The 16,999-nt window shown below is 33.8% G+C and overlaps 1 protein-coding gene across 3 annotated transcripts in view; it reads left to right on the top strand.

Annotated features, from left to right (window-relative positions):
• LOC101886654 (A disintegrin and metalloproteinase with thrombospondin motifs 20) overlaps positions 1-16,999 on the top strand; it is a 148,276-nt gene that overhangs the window by 39,985 nt on the left and 91,292 nt on the right. For 2 of the 3 annotated variants that reach the window (XM_087311336.1, XM_087311334.1), the window contains exons 5-6: positions 7,928-8,271; positions 14,723-14,867. In XM_087311336.1, coding sequence (XP_087167462.1) covers positions 7,928-8,271; positions 14,723-14,867 — 489 coding nt within the window. Of the gene's footprint in view, positions 1-3,682; positions 3,969-7,927; positions 8,272-14,722; positions 14,868-16,999 lie in introns of those variants that run through there. The other variant, XM_087311335.1, reaches the window with a different exon arrangement.

The raw sequence follows: 16,999 nt of genomic DNA, 5'->3' as shown, positions 1-16,999 counted from the left end.
CAGACATTGACTTGTACCGTAAAGAGATCTCTATCTCACTCATGGCTTGTCCTCTCAAGTGGTGGAAAGACAATGCACAACGTTACCCACTGCTGTCAACCTTGGCTAAATCATATCTCTCTGTCCCAGAAACCTCAGTCCCAAATGAGAGGGTTTATTCTGTTGCAGGGGACATGCCCAGAGACCCACAGCTTTCACCAGATTATAGTTATATGATCATTTTCCTTAAAAACCTCATTTAGCTGAACATCTGGTTTATCTGAGATCCTAATTATATCTCTGCCTAATGAGCATCTTCACATGTTTCGTTAGGCACTTTTACAGGGTGAGATGATGATTTTAAAACCAGTAGGAGAGCAAATAAAGCTTTAATGCGCACTAATAAGTGTCCTGAGGCTCTCAAACACCTGCGAACAGAGACTGCACCTCTCTCAGAATGAGGAGGATTATCTGAAGACACATTTATGAGAACCGTCGCCAGTACAAACACATGTTTATTTAGTTGTTAGGATGCGTAGAATAAAGAAATGTAGTGCTGGCTTCCCTGAGGACAGCGGTCATAAACTTCCCAGAGGGATGTGTATCATATCTCATATCTCTTTCCTCTCATAAAATGCATTTACAGCTCTGAAGAATGAAGCTTGTGGAGTCTTTACGATGTTTTATTGCATCTGTTAGGTTATTATGCTCTCAGGAACCAGAGAAAATGAATGTTTTAGGCTGTTGTAACTGTTTTAGTGCGCTAAGTTGAATTATAATAACAGGGTGACTTCCTTAATGATGCATTAAAGGTTTCATCTTAATAAACAAACATTCCCTCAGATGTTTGCTGTGATTATTTGCATTGCTATTTGTTTTAATAGTGTGCATTAATTATGTTGGACTGATTTTGATTGGATCATGTGTAGTTTTAGTTATGTGTGCACTTATTTTGATTTATTAGTTTTAATAGCATGCATAATTATTGTGCATATTTATATTATATTTATATTTAAATATTTATTTATATTTATATAACATATCCGTTGTTCAATGCATCATTCTTTCATTAAAGTGCCTCCTATAAATTCTAAACTTTTAAGTAAGTTTTGTTTTGTCTGAAAATTGCATTCATTTATTTCCCAAACTGAATTGTCATTAAATTAAGCATTACAACTTTTTTTTTAAAAGTGTATGTACTGTAAATGTTTTGTTAAATTATTATAAATAAGTTTCAGTGACATTAAAGCAGAAATGCATACAGTAAACACATGCAATGCATTTAGATTTTTAGATTCAACTTTGTCATTACACAATGCAACAAAATGCACTTTAGGTCTGAGCAGCAGTGCAACAGCAGCAAGTGCAGGATACAGGTATCAGTGCAGTTATAGAGAAACTATGGTGATATTCACAGATGGATGTACTATCAACATTATATACAGGTTGTATTAGCTATGAACAGAGATTTACAGTAAATGAGTATATATTCAGGTTGCTATTAATAATCAGAAGTGTGCAGACAATTACAAATGTATATGAACAGTGGGTGTGTACATAATTACAAATGTCCATGTGCAGTGGTTATGTACAGTTCAAATAACTGAATCAGTGCATTGTAGCACAATGAATATGTTCACTGCAGCACAATTATATGAATTAAATTGCATAAAAGTGCATGTTTTTAGACTTATTTGAATGGCACTTCAGTTTGGGAAATAAATGCCTGAAAAGCTTTCTGTTATGAAAGCTCTACTTGGCTGAATTTACAGTAGACACTATGTAGTGTTTTTGAACCATACTAAAGTAAAGAACATTTGATATATCATATATCATTATCAGTAATAATATTTAATATAGCTTATATGAACATATTTTTAATTAATGGTTTAAAAAAGTACATGCAAATATTTTTGCATTATGTATATATATATAAAAGTACATGCAAATATTTTTGCATTATGTATATATATATAAAAGTACATGCAAATATTTTTGCATTATGTATATATATATATATATATATATATATATATATATATATATATGTATGTATGTATGTATGTATGTATGTATGTATGTATATATATATATATATATATATATATATATATATATATACATACATACATACATACATACATACATACATACATACATACATACATACATACATATATATATATATATATATATATATATATATATATATATATATATATATATATATATATATATATATATATGCTATATGTAAATAGAAAAAATATATATTAAAAAATAAATAAAAGTATTTGTAAACCCATCGGGCACACAACATCATAAGACGTTAATATTAGGTTAGATTTAGGTTGTGATGTCAGGTGACCAAAATTCAATGGTCTAGCCAGCGTCTAAAGACAACGTTATTTTGACATTCAATAACAACGTGAAATGAGGTTGATATTTGGTTGATTTTAGGTTGTTAGAAACAGACCAAAATCCAATGTCGAGTCAACATATTAAACCCGCGTCATATTGATGTCAGATACTGATATTTATTCATCAGGTATGGCAACCAAAAGCCAACATCTAATAGACGTCATAGTGGTAACGTTCACACAATGTCAAGCTGTAACATCATTAGACGTTGATATTTGGTTGATTTTAGGTTGTGTTAGAAACTGACCAAAATCCAATGTGGAGCCAACATCTTTAACCAGCGTCATATGCCATGAAGTCAGGTGACCAAAATTCAATGGTCTAGCCAGCGTCTAAAGATAACGTTATATTGACATTGAATATCGACGTGAAATGACGTTGATATTTGGTTGATTTTAGGTTTTTAGAAACTGACCAAAATCCAACGTCGAGTCAACATCTTAAACCAGCGTCATATTGACGTCAGATACTGATATTTATTCATCAGGTAAGGCAACCAAAATCTAACGTCTGATAGACGTCATAGTGGTAACGTCCACACAACATCATCAGACGTTGATGTTTGGTTGATTTTAGGTTGGACGTTTTACGTTGGCCTGGCGTTATGTTCTGACGTCAACCTGACTTTTATTTCCAAACAAAATGCAACGTCCCCACAACACTGGGCTACAACAATGTTGACATCCTGTGTCTGCTGGCAATATTTCTTGCAATTTGTGCTTTATGTAAATCATAAATTAATTAAAAGTGTAAAAATTATTTTTAAAAAAAGAAAATATTTTTGCTCTATAAATAGTAAAAATAGTAAACATAATAATAAAACTACAATATATTTTTGCTCTATGTAAATATATAAAAACAGTAATAAAATAAATTCTAAAAGTACATGTTAATGTTGTAAATATATTTAAAAACAAGTTTTATTGACATTAAAGCAGAAATGCACGCAGCAAACAGTGCTGGTGAAAGTGCATGTGTTTACCCTGATCTGATCACTCTTCAGTTTGGGAACCGAATGCATGAAAAGTTTATTTGCAAAAAATACAGCTTTCTGAAAAGGAAAAGTTCTGCAGGTTCTGTGGAGCTCAGTTCGTCAGAGCTGCAGTGAAATGAGCTCTGATGTGATTTGATGTGATTCAGTGGTCGAGTGTAGAGTCTGGGGGGCGTGACAAGAGCCTCAGTGTGTGTGTGTGTGTGTGTGTGTGTGTGTGTGTGTGTGTGTGTGTGTGTGTGTGTTTAGGGGGGTGTCTTATGGAGAGCCGGAAAAAAAATCCCTCATCTCAGAGAGCCGCGATTCTCGGAGCGGCTGCGGGAGTTTTAGCGGCATGTCGGCGGATCGGAGCCGCTGCAGCTGAGAAGTTTAGCCGGCACACACGCTTCAGCCCCGGGGGACCATCCAGACCGAGCACCGAGCAGAAGCGGCGGCGGCGAACATACGCACACACACACACACACAGGCGCGCGCCGGGGAATCATGCGGGCTCCTGCGCTCCGGCTGCTGGGACTCGTGTGGCACGTCTCCGCGCTTTTACGCAGCGCACACACCTACAAACTCCACCACAAGCAAGGTAAAACACGCGTAAAAACTCAAGCGAGCCGATCAGTGGCGCTTTGATGAGTTTGAGTGACTTTATAGAGAAAAAGCATGCTGTGAAACTCCATAGCCTAACTTCAGAATGATGAAGAAGTGCATGTCTGATGCTGGATTGAATGACATCTCTGTAAATGCACTGCACTTTGCGTTTCGAGTCATTGAAACAAACGCTTTTGCATTTTGCATGAGGTATGAAGGATGAAAAAACACTAGTTATTTATTGTTGACATTATATAGTGTTTTTGAAGAATACTGTAGTTTAATCTAATATATGGCCGTATACACATGCATATTTGTAAAATTGGACAGTATAAAGGAACAAAATATGTAAATAGTATATGTCATTTATGTATGTGAAATCCAAGCATCAACCTGCATGTCATACATGTGATGTGCATATATTGCCGTGTATATATGAAGTACTTGAATTGATCTGTTGTGGTGATTCTACAGTTGCTATGGTGACAACAACTTAAGTAATTGATCTGCTGCGGTAATTATATTGTTGATATGGTAATACAACATCTACAGTAATTGATCTGTTGTGGAGATTCTACAGTTGCTATGGTAACACAACAACTATAGTAATATACCTGCACTGGTGATTCTACAGTTGCTATGGTAACAACAACAACTATAGTAATTGATCTGTTGTGGTGATTCTACAGTTGCTATGGTAACACAACACCTGTAGTAATTGATCTGCTGTGGTGATTCTACAGTTTCTATGGTAACAACATCTGCAGTAATTGATCTGTTGTGGTGATTCTACAGTTTCTATGGTAAAACTATAGTAATTGATCTGCTGTGGTGATTCTACAGTTGCTATGGTAACAACATCTGCAGTAATTGATCTGTTGTGGTGATTCTACAGTTGCTATGGTAAAAACTATAGTAATTGATCTGTTGTGGTGATTCTACAGTTGCTATGGTAACACAACAACTATAGAAATTGATCTGTTGTGGTGATTCTACAGTTGCTATGGTAACACAACAACTACAGTAATTGATCTGTTGTGGTGATTCTACAGTTGCTATGGTAACACAACAACTACAGTAATTGATCTGTTGTGGTGATTCTACAGTTGCTATGGTAACACAACAACTATAGTCATTGATCTGTTGTGGTGATTCTACAGTTGCTATGGTAACACAACAACTTTAGTAATTCATCTGTTGTGGTAATTCTACAGTTGCTATGGTAACACAACAACTATAGTAATTGATCTGTTGTGGTGATTCTACAGTTTCTATGGTAACAACATCTGCAGTAATTGATCTGTTGTGGTGATTCTACAGTTTCTATGGTAAAACTATAGTAATTGATCTGCTGTGGTGATTCTACAGTTGCTATGGTAACAACATCTGCAGTAATTGATCTGTTGTGGTGATTCTACAGTTGCTATGGTAAAAACTATAGTAATTGATCTGTTGTGGTGATTCTACAGTTGCTATGGTAACACAACAACTATAGAAATTGATCTGTTGTGGTGATTCTACAGTTGCTATGGTAACACAACAACTACAGTAATTGATCTGTTGTGGTGATTCTACAGTTGCTATGGTAACACAACAACTATAGTAATTGATCTGTTGTGGTGATTCTACAGTTGCTATGGTAACACAACAACTATAGTCATTGATCTGTTGTGGTGATTCTACAGTTGCTATGGTAACACAACAACTTTAGTAATTCATCTGTTGTGGTAATTCTACAGTTGCTATGGTAACACAACAACTATAGTAATTGATCTGTTGTGGTGATTCTACAGTATCTATTATCCGTTTAGTACAGTAAGCTGGAGCATTCATTGACACTGTAGTAAACACTATACTATAAACAGAACTGTACTATATAAATGCTTCAGAACACATCAGATGCAGATGCAGAAATGCAGTCGGTGTGATTCTGCGCACACCTGTGTGAACTTGACTTCATTACAGCGCAGCAGACCTGGTGAATCACGCTCTATATATAGCAGAGGGTGAATCCAGGTTAGAGGGATAGTTCACGCTAAAATGAACAGCTCTGTCAGCATGTACTCTCCCTTTACCTGCTTTAAACCTTTATTAGTTTCTTTCCTCTGTTGAACACTAAACAAGATGTTCTGAAGAATACCTACAACCACTAACTATCGATCTCCTCACTATTTGTTTTTCCTGCTATGGAAGTCAATGGTTACAGGTTTTCAGCTTTCTTCAAAATCTCTTGGTTTGTGTTTAAACTTTACTGTCGGCTTATTTCCTGCATTTTATTAAGATGTTAACTTTCCTTTTAAAAGGTTTAAAGTGTGATCATATTCTACAACCCTAACCCTTCTCAAACCTAAACCCAACTTCTACCATGTTAACTGTAATAAGCCGATCATTTGCAGTAAATATTGAGCTCGAGGTGTTAGTTAACTGTTTGTTAATAGCGCAAACAAGTTTTGAACAAGTGAAAGGGAGGGTAAATATAATGACAGAATTAGCATTTTGAGTGATTTTTGATCTCTTAAATGTTATTTGCTGAAAGTGTTTACTATGGTTTAACTTAAAGGAACAGCTAACCCAAAAATAAACATTTACTCACTATTTGCTATGGAAGTCAATGGTTACCGTTTTTCAGCTTTCTTCAAGATATCTTAAGAATAAAGCAACTCAAACAGGAACAAGGGACAGTAAATAATGGCGGAATGGACATTTTAGAGTGAACTATCCCTTTACTTTGCTTTGAAGTGCTGAAAATGTCTTCTATGGTTTTAACTTAAAGGGTCAGTTCACCCAAAAATGAACATTTGCTCACTATTTATTCTCTCTCAAGGAAAGCTAAAAACCAGTAACCATTGACTTCATTAGTAATAGTTTTTTCAACTATGCAAGTCAATGGTTACTGGTTATTTAAAATAAAAAAGAAACTTCAGAAACTCGTAAAGGTTTAAAAAAAATGATACAGAAGTGGAATTGTTATTTTTTGCGTACATACATACTTTTGCGTTACTTTTTTACTTAAGAAAATAATGTTGCGCTACTTTTGTGTTACTTTTGAATTTTTTACATGTGTTACTTTTGCATTGCTTTTAAAAGTGTTGTTACAATGTTGCATTACGTTTTCACTGAAGAAAATAATGTTGCGCTACTTTTTCTCTTATGGAAATAATATGTTGCATTTTTGTAGGATACTTTCGCATTGCTTTTAAAAGTGTTGTTACAATGTTCCGTTGTGTTTTTACTTAAGGAAATATGTTGCGTTACTTTTTCATTTCGAAGTATTGTTACTTTTGCTTTTTGCTTTTAAAAGTGTTGTTACAATGTTGCGTTATGTTTTCACTTATGGAAATAATATGTTGCATTATTTTGCGTTACTTTTGCATTGTTTTTTTTAAAGTGTTTTTACAATGTTGAGTTACGTTTTCACTTATGGAAATATGTTGCGTTATTTTGCGTTACTTTAAATAGTTTTTAAAAGTGTTGTTACAATGTTGCGTTACGTTTTCACTTATGGAAATAATGTTGGGTTATTTTGCGTTACTTTTGCATTGTTTTTTAAAAGTGTTGTTACAATGTTGTTTTACGTTTTCACTTATGGAAATAATATGTTGCGTTATTTTGCGTTACTTTAAATTGTTTTTAAAAGTGTTGTTACAATGTTGTGTTACGTTTTTACTTAAGGAAATATGTTGCGTTACTTTTCCTTTTCGAAGTATTGTGTTACCTTTGCATTGTTTTTAAAAGTGTTGTTACAATGTTGCGTTACTTTTTCACTTAAGAAATTATGTTGCGCTACTTTTTAATTTTTCAATTAACGTGTTACTTTTGCATTGCTTTTAAAAGGTGTTGTGTTACAATGTTGCGTCACTTTTTCATTAAGAAAATAATATGTTGTGCTACTTTTGCATTACTTTTTTCCTTTTTCAAATAATGTGTAACTTTTGGATTGTGTTTGTTCTTCAGAGAGCTTCATCCGGCAGCTGTCGGCATATGAGATCATCACTCCGGTGCGCTTGAATGATTTCGGAGACTCGTTTCCACAGCGGCTGCATTACCGGCGGAGGAGGCGCAGTGCAGACACAGATCTCTCTGCCTCCAGGGCTCATTACCGCATTGAGGCCTTCGGTCAGGCCTTTTACCTCAACCTCACGGCAGACTCCGGGTTTATGGCTCCGTCCTACAGTGTTGTGCATCTGGGATTGCAGGAGAATCGTGGAGGTGATGCAGATCTGCACCATTGCTTCTTTAGAGGACACGTAAACGCACGCAGGGAACATCATGCCGTCTTCAGCCTCTGCACTGGACTGGTGAGTGCAGGGTTACTATTTAAAGTGGTACTGTATGTTACAATGTGTTGCGTTAGTTCTTTTAAACATAGCTAGAAGTGTTAGTTCCTTTTTAACTATGTAAAGTTTTTAGCATTTAAAAAAGGTAATAAAAAGGCAAAGTGTTACGTTACTTTTCGTTACTTTTCATTTAAGAAAAGTGATGCATTGCGTTTATTTTTCGTTAATTTTCTATTTAAGCAAATGAATGCGTTGCGTTACTTTTCATTACTTTTACATTTAAGGAAAGTAATGCCTTACGTTACTTTCATAGCTTTTTTTATTTAAGGTAAGTAATGCGTTACGTAAGTTTTCATAACTTTTTCATTTAAGGAAAGTAATGCATTACGTTACTTTTCATTACTATTTCGTTTAAGGAAAGTGATGCCTTACATTAATTTTCATTACTTTTTCATTTAAGGGAAGTAATGCGTTGCCTTAGTTTTCATTATTTTTTTAAGGAAAGTAATGCGTAACATTAGTTTTCATTACTTTTTCATTTAATGAAAGTAATGCGTGACGTTACTTTTCGTTAATTTTCATCTAAGGAAAGTGATGCGTTTTGTTACTTTTCAAAACTTTTTCATTTAAATAAAATGATGCGTTACGTTACTTTTCAATACTTTTTCATTTAAGGAAAGTGATGTGTTACGTTACTTTTCAATACTTTTTCATTCAAGAAAAGTTATGCATTACGTTACTTTTCGATACTTTTTTATTTAAAGAAAGTAATAAGGTACGTAAATTTTCATCACTATTTCGTTTAAGGAAAGTAATGCATTATGTTAGCTTTCATAACTTTTTCATTTAAGGAAAGTGATGCGTTCCGTTACTTTTTAATACTTTTCATTTAAGGAAAGTAATGCGTTATGTTACTTTTCGTTACTCTTTCAATTAAGGAATGTAATGCCTTTACATTAAATTTACTTTAAATGTAATGCCTTCATTATTTTTGTTATTTTTCATTTAAGCGATGCATTACATTACTTTTCGTTACTTCTTTATTTAAGGAAAGTGATACTTTACGTTACTTTTCGTTACTCTTTCATTTAAAGAAAGTAATGTGTTACTGTACGTTACTTTTCGTTACTTCTTTATTTAAGGAAAGTGATACTTTACGTTACTTTTCGTTACTCTTTCATTTAAAGAAAGTAATGTGTTGCATTACTTTTCGTTACTTTTTCGTTAAAGGAAAGTAATGCGTTACTTTAATTTTCGTTATGATTTCCTTTGAGGAAAGTAAATCTGTCATGACGGCAGGACTAGTTCTGTTGGGGAATATTAGTCTTTGGGTTAATTGTGTTTTAATTACTGGACGAGTGAACTACACTAAATGTAGATCTGCGCTGGTAATAGTTTCCTCCGCTGTGGCGGTTTTATGGGAACGTGAAGCATTTCTAGCTTGTAATTACAAATCCAGCAAAGTCCTGAGCGTGTTTTACTAGCAGGAAATGATAATTACGGTGATCCCGAGATGAGCGCAGGATGAGTCCTCTGTGAAGATCAGGCTTTGGGTTAGTGGAGGTTTTCCTCCTCTGTTCTACTCCAGTGGACTCAACTATAGTGAGTTGAATCCAGCTGCAGAGCGTAGAGAGCTTCAGGGTTACTGGAGGATTCAGTTCTTTTCTGAGCTGTAATTGGCAAATATAACGCCTAAACACCAATGCTGGATATTGTGGATGTAAGTGACTCTGTGGATTAAGTGAGTGGGTTATTATTGGTACTGCTACACAAAATTTAACACATGATATGTATATTTCTGACCATGTGAGTGTGTGCAAGCATCAAAGTGGCGCAGTGGGTAACACGATCGCCTCAAAGCAAGAAGGTCGCTGGTTTGAGTCTTGGCTGGGTCAGTTGGTGTTTCTGTGTGGAGTTTGCATGTTCTCCCCGTGTTGGCGTGGGTTTCCTCCGGGTGCTCCGGTTTCCCCAACAGTCCAAACACATGCGCTATAGGGGAACTGATCAACTACACTGGCCATAGTGTATGAGTGTAAAAGGGTGTGTATGGGTGTTTCCTAGTACTGGGTTGCAACTGGATGGGCATCCGCTGTGTAAATCATATGCTGGAATAGTTGGTGGTCCATTCCACTGTGGTGACCCCTGATAAATAAGGGACTAAGATGAAGCTTGAAGGGACTTCAAATGAAGTGAGTGTGTGTATGTGTGTGTTGTAGCTATGTGTGTGTCTGACTATGTGAGTGTGTGTGTGTGAGTGTGTGTGTGTGTGTGTGGGGGGGGGGGGGGTATGTGTATTGTAAGTGTGTGTGTGTGTGTGTAGGTGTGTGTGTGTTTGTATGTGTGTGTGTGTGTGTGTGGGCATACTGTATGTGTGTTGTAAGTATGTGTATGTGTGTGTGTACATGTGTTTGTTTTAAGTGTGTGTGTGTTGTAAATATGTGTGTGCATGTGTGTGTTTTAAATTATGTGTTTGCATATGCATGTATGTGTGTCTGACCGTGTGTGCATGTGTGTGTGTGTGTGTGTGTGCGCACATTATTTTAAATCTGAATTTAGCTTTAACTATTATAACTATTTAACACTTAATTATGGTAATTCCAGCACACACACACACACACACACACACACACACACACACACACACACACACACACACACACACACACACACACACACACACACACACAAGACTGGATGTTTCTTTGAGGATTATTATCTGGACTCAAACGTGAAGAGAGCGCAGTGTTCGTTACTGCAGTGTGTACAGAATGAATATGTGTGTGTGTGTGTGTGTGTGTGTGTGTGTGTGTGTGTTTAGCATCTGACAAACAGCTGTCCAGCGCTCGCTCTCCTTCTGACCGATTTAACCCTCTGCTGGTGTGTGTGTGTGTGTATGTGTGTGTGTGTGTATGTGTGTGTGTGTGTGTGTGTGTGTGTGTGTGTGTGTGTGTGTGTGCGCGCTGTGTTCAGGTGTGATGACAGTGTGTTGACAGTGTGTGTCTTCACCTGTGTGTAATGAAGCTTCAGCACTGATGTTCACGCACACACGCGCACAGACACATACACACACAAACTCTCTGTGACCTCTGGTGACCTCTGAGAACAGTAATCTCAGATGAAGACCACTTGAAAAATTGTGTGTGTGTGTGTGTATGTGTATTTGTATGTGTGTTTGTGCGAATGCGTATGCGTGTGTGTGCGTATGTGTATGTGTGTATGTATGCATGTGTGTATGTATGTATGCGTGTGTGTATATGTATTTATGCGTGTGTGTGTCTTTGTATTTGTGTGTTTGTGTATGTGTATTTGTTTGTGTGTGTGTGTGTGCCTGTGTGTATGTGTGTGTGTGTGTGTGTGTGTGTATGTATGCGTGTGTATGTGTATGTGTTTGTGTATGTGTGTGTGTGTGTGTGCGTGTGCATGTATGCGTGTGTATGTGTATGTGTTTGTGTATGTGTGTGTGTGTGTGTGTGTGCGTATGCATGTGTGCGTATGCGTGTGTATGTGTGTATGTATGCGTGTTTGTTTGCGTCTTTGTATCTGTGTGTGTGTGTGTGTGTGTATGTGTGTATGTATGGATATGTGTGTATGTGTGTGTGTATGTGTATTCGTGTGTGTGTGTATGTTTGTGTATGCATGTGTGTGTTTGTGTATGTGTATCCGTGTGTGTATGTCTGTGTGAATGCTCGTCTGTGTGTATGTGTGTGTATGCATATGTATGTATGTGTGTGTGTGTGTGTGTATGTATGTGTATGTGAATGCGTGTGTGTGTGTGTTTATGCATGTGTGTGTGTGTGTGTATGCTTGTCTGTGTGTATGTGTATACATATATATGTGTGTGTGTGTGTGTGTGCATGGACAGTGATGTGCAATTTCCTTCCCCGCGGCTGTGAGCGGATGTGTGTGTGTGTGTGTGTGTGTGTGTGTGTGTGTGTGTGTTTACTGTCAGAAAAGCTCCTCGATGATGGAAATATTGAATGTGCGCTGATGAACGAGTTTGCTGAGCGACGGCGCGCTAATGACACACTTTTATATGTTCTGCTGTCAATCAAAACCACACACACACACAGGCACACACACAGGCACACGCACATGCACACACACGCTCACACACATTACACACCTTCTGCAGGAGTGAGGAAATCATCCGAAAAATTAGAACAGACATTATAGACATGGGTGTTTCCCAGTACTGGGTTGCAGCTGGAAGGGCATCCGCTGTGTAAAACATGTGCTGGAATAGTTGGCGGTTCATTCTGCTGTGGTGACCCCTGATGAATAAAGGGACTAAGCTGAAGAAAAATGAAAGAATGAATAAATATTATGATGAAGTTTATAATAAACCTTTTCTGTCGTTTTCTGGAATTGTCTGTTTCTGGAAGTGTGTGTGTGTGTGTGTATGTGTGTGTGTGTGTGTGCTTTGATTGAAGGGCAGCACGCTGTAAGTGTGTGTGTGTGTGTGTGTTCAGTATTGTGTAAAAGGCCAGAGAGTGGGAGAAATGAGGCATTGAGCTGAACAGCAGTGATTGACAGAGCCGTTTATGAGCCTCTAATAATGACAGCTTGTGTTTTCATCACCGTTTCCATCACTTTTTCCATCCGCGCCTCGTGTTTTCCGTTCAGGAAGCTCTTATGAAACGCCTCCCGTTCCCAGTACGTGGAATTCCATGTTTGAATGTGTTGCCATGGCGACGGCTCATGGGGGTTCATGAAAGAGTTCATGTCAGTGTCAATCACAGGGACTCGCTATTAGTTTTGTGTTTTATTTATTTATTTATTTATTGATCAAGTTATTTATGGGTTTATTTATCAAGTTATTTATTTATTAATGTGTTTATCACGTTATGTATTTATGTATTTATTGATCAAGGTATTTATGTATTCATTTATCAAGATATTTATTTATTTATTTATTTATTTTTATCTGTCAAGTTATTTGTTTATTAAGTTATTTATGTATTTAATTATTTATCTATCAAGTTATTTTTTTATCCATCAAGTTGTTTATTTATTTATCTGTCAAGTTATTTATTTATTTATTTATTTATTTATTTATTTATGTATTTATTTATTTATCTATCAAGTTATTTATTTATCCATCAAGTTGTTTATTTATTTATCTGTCAAGTTATTTATTTATTTATTTATTTATTTATTTATTTATTTATTTATTTATGTATTCATTTATTTATCTATCAAGTTATTTATTTATCCATCAAGTTATTTATTTATTTATTTATTCATTTATTTATTCATCAATTTATTTATTCATTTATATATCAAGTTATTTATTTATTAATAATTAATTTATTTATTTATTTATCAATTTATTTTTTTTTATCTATCAAGTTATTTATTTATTTTTCAAGTTATTTATTTATATATTTTTTATTCATCAATTTATTTATTTATCTATCAGTTTTTTATTTATTTATCAAGTTATTTATTCATTTATTTATTTATTTGTTTATCTATCAAGTTATTTATTTATTTATCCATCAAGTTGTTTATTTATTTATCTGTCAAGTTATTTATTTTTTTATTTATCTATTTATTTATTTATTTACTCATTTATTTATCTATCAAAATATTTATTTATTTATCCATCAAGTTATTTATTTATGAATTTATTTATTTATTCATTTATTTATTCATCAATTTATTTATTTATTTATTTATCTATCAAGTTATTTATTTATTTATGAAGTTATTTATTTATTTATTTATTTATTCATTCATTTTTTTATTCATCAGTTAATTTATTTATTTATCTATCAAGTTTTTTTTATTTATCAAGTTATTCATTTATTTATTTTTTTTTCTATCAAGCTATTTATTTATTTATCCATCAAGTTATTTATTAATCAATTTATTTATTTATTTATCAAGTTATACATTTATTTATTTATTAAGTTATTTATTTATTAAGTTATTTATTTATTTATATTTCTATCAAGTTATTTTTGTATTTATCTATTTATTTGTCTATGTTTGTTAAGTTGTCTATTTTTATTTATTTATTTGTTTAACACTTTACTTACTCATTTTATGCACTGTAATGTTTTTGTTGTAATATTTAATTTTTGTATATACACACACTATATACATACATATAAGTTAATGGTTATTTTGTACTAATAATTATTCATATATTTTAATAAGGTTTTGATTTGATCTTTGTTGAGTTGTTTTAATGTTTTAGTTTTGATTCACTTTTTATACAAATATTCTTTATTCCTTGTTTTTATAAATGTTTTCATTTTATTAATCCATGTTTATATTTAATATTCGAAGGAAAAAATAGTCAAATATACGTTGTATATGCATTATATGCATGTGTATTGTAGTATAATTTACTACAAAAAAAAAAAAAAACTACAACACTGGCTGCTTTGTGTATATTACTGTATTCGTTCTGTCTGTGGGTGTGTATTTTGTCTTTTTGACTGATTGTGTGTTGTTTTCTTTCCAGATCGGCACGTTCACCACACACAGCGGTCAGTTCTTTCTGGAGCCACTGCTGAGCGCTGATGGAGAAGAGTTTGAGGAGGAGCACAACAAACCTCATCTGGTGTACAAACACCATACACAACACACAGAGAAGTGCCACACTACAGGTAAACACACACACACACACACACACACACACACACACACACACACACACACACACACACACACACACACACACACACACACACACACACACATCAGGTTAACACTCATACTTCAGCCTGGCAGTGTTGTGAATGTGTGTAAGCGCTGAGGGTGTGTGTGTGTGTGTGTGTGTGTTTCTTTGGCAGTGCAGTTGTTTTGAGGATTAACCTCTTCATTATGAGCTGCTTATTGGAATTCTTCATCTAATGAAAGTAAAGCAGCTCCACTAAGCTGAAATAACCGTCATCTAGAATTAACACACACACAAACACTCTGTGTGACTGATCAACCTTCAGAACCATTTGCTACTTTATGATGCACATGATGTCAGAAATCACTAGAGATATTAAAAATCATGAAATCACCAGAGATATTAAAAATCAAGAAATCACCTGAGATATTAAAAATCATGAAATCACTGAGCTATTAAAAATCATGAAATCACTGAGATATTAAAATCATGAAATCACTGAGATATAAAAAAATCATTAAATCACCGGATATATTAAAAATCATTAAATCACTGATATATTATAAATCATCAAATCACCAGAGATATTAAAAATCACAAAATCACTGGAAATATTAAAAATCATGAAATCACCTAAAATAAATAAAATCATGAAATCACCAGAGATATTAAAAAATCATGAAATCGCATGAGATATAAAAAAATCATGAAATCACTATCATATAAATCATATAAAAAAACATGAAATCACCGGAGATATTAAAAATCTTGAAATCACTAAAATATATAAAAAAAATCATGGAATCACCAGAGATATTAAAAATCACGAAATCACTGGAAATTTTAAAAATCATGAAATCACTGGAAATATTAAAAATCATGAAATCACCTGATATATAAAAAAATCATGAAATCACTGGAGATATTAAAAAAATCTTGAAATCACTGGAGATATTAAAAATCATGAAATCACTGGAAATATTATAAATCTACAAAATCAATTAAAAATACCAGAAATTGCCTAAAATCACAAGAGATATCTGAAATCGTGAAATTACATGACATATCAAAAATATCTGTACTGGAGATATCAGATATTGATCTAAATGACTGAAAATATAAGAAACTGTGAAATCACTGGAAATATCAGAAATCTTTTTTTAAACCACTAGTCATTTCAGAAATCACTGAAGATATTAGATACTTGAAATCACTGGAGGAAAAAAGGGAAATCACAGGAGAAATTATGAAATCACTGGAGATATCAGAAATTGCTCTAAATGATAGGAGATATCATATATGAAGAAATCACTGGAAGTATCTGAAATCTCTCTAAACCACTAGAGATATTAGAACTCACAGGAGATATCAAAAATCATTTGAAATCACCAGAAATATCCGAAATCTTTCAAAATCACTGGAGATATTAAAATCATGAAATCACTAGAGATATCAGAAAACACCTGTGATATCACAAATCTCTTAAAATCACTGAAGATATTAGAAATCCTTCAAAATCATTGGAGATATCAAAAGTCATGAAATCACTGGAGATATTAAATCATGAAATTACTAGAGATATCAGAAGACACTTGCAATATCAGAAATCTGTCAAAATCATTGAAGATATTAGAAATCCTTCAAAATCATTGAATATATCAAAAGTCAGGAAATCACTGGAGATAGTAAAATCATGAAATTACTAGAGATGTCAGAAGACACTTGTGATATTAGAAATCTCTCAAAATCATTGAATTCATGAAATCACTGGAGATATTAAAAACAAGATATCAGAAAATGCTAGTGATATCAGAAATCATTTAAAATAACTGGATATTTTAGAACCTTGAAATCACAGAGATATCAGAAAGTATAAATTCAGCATTCACTGGAGATAATAAAAGTCATTTAAAATCACTAGAGATTTTAGAATCTTGAAATCACTAGAGATATGAGAGAACAATAGTGATAGAGAAATCGGAAGTCATGAAATCACTGCAGTTAATAAAATCATGAAATCACTAGATATATCAGAAGACACAAGTGATATCAGAAGTCTTTTAAAAACACTGAAGATATTAGAAAACCTTCAAAATCATTGGAGAAATCAAAAGTCATGAA

Source organism: Danio rerio, chromosome 25 (genome assembly GCF_052040795.2).
Source record: "Danio rerio strain M-AB ecotype USA chromosome 25, GRCz13ab, whole genome shotgun sequence".
In the NCBI taxonomy this organism is placed as follows: Eukaryota; Metazoa; Chordata; class Actinopteri; order Cypriniformes; family Danionidae; genus Danio; species Danio rerio.
This window is presented reverse-complemented; position numbering and strand designations above follow the sequence as displayed.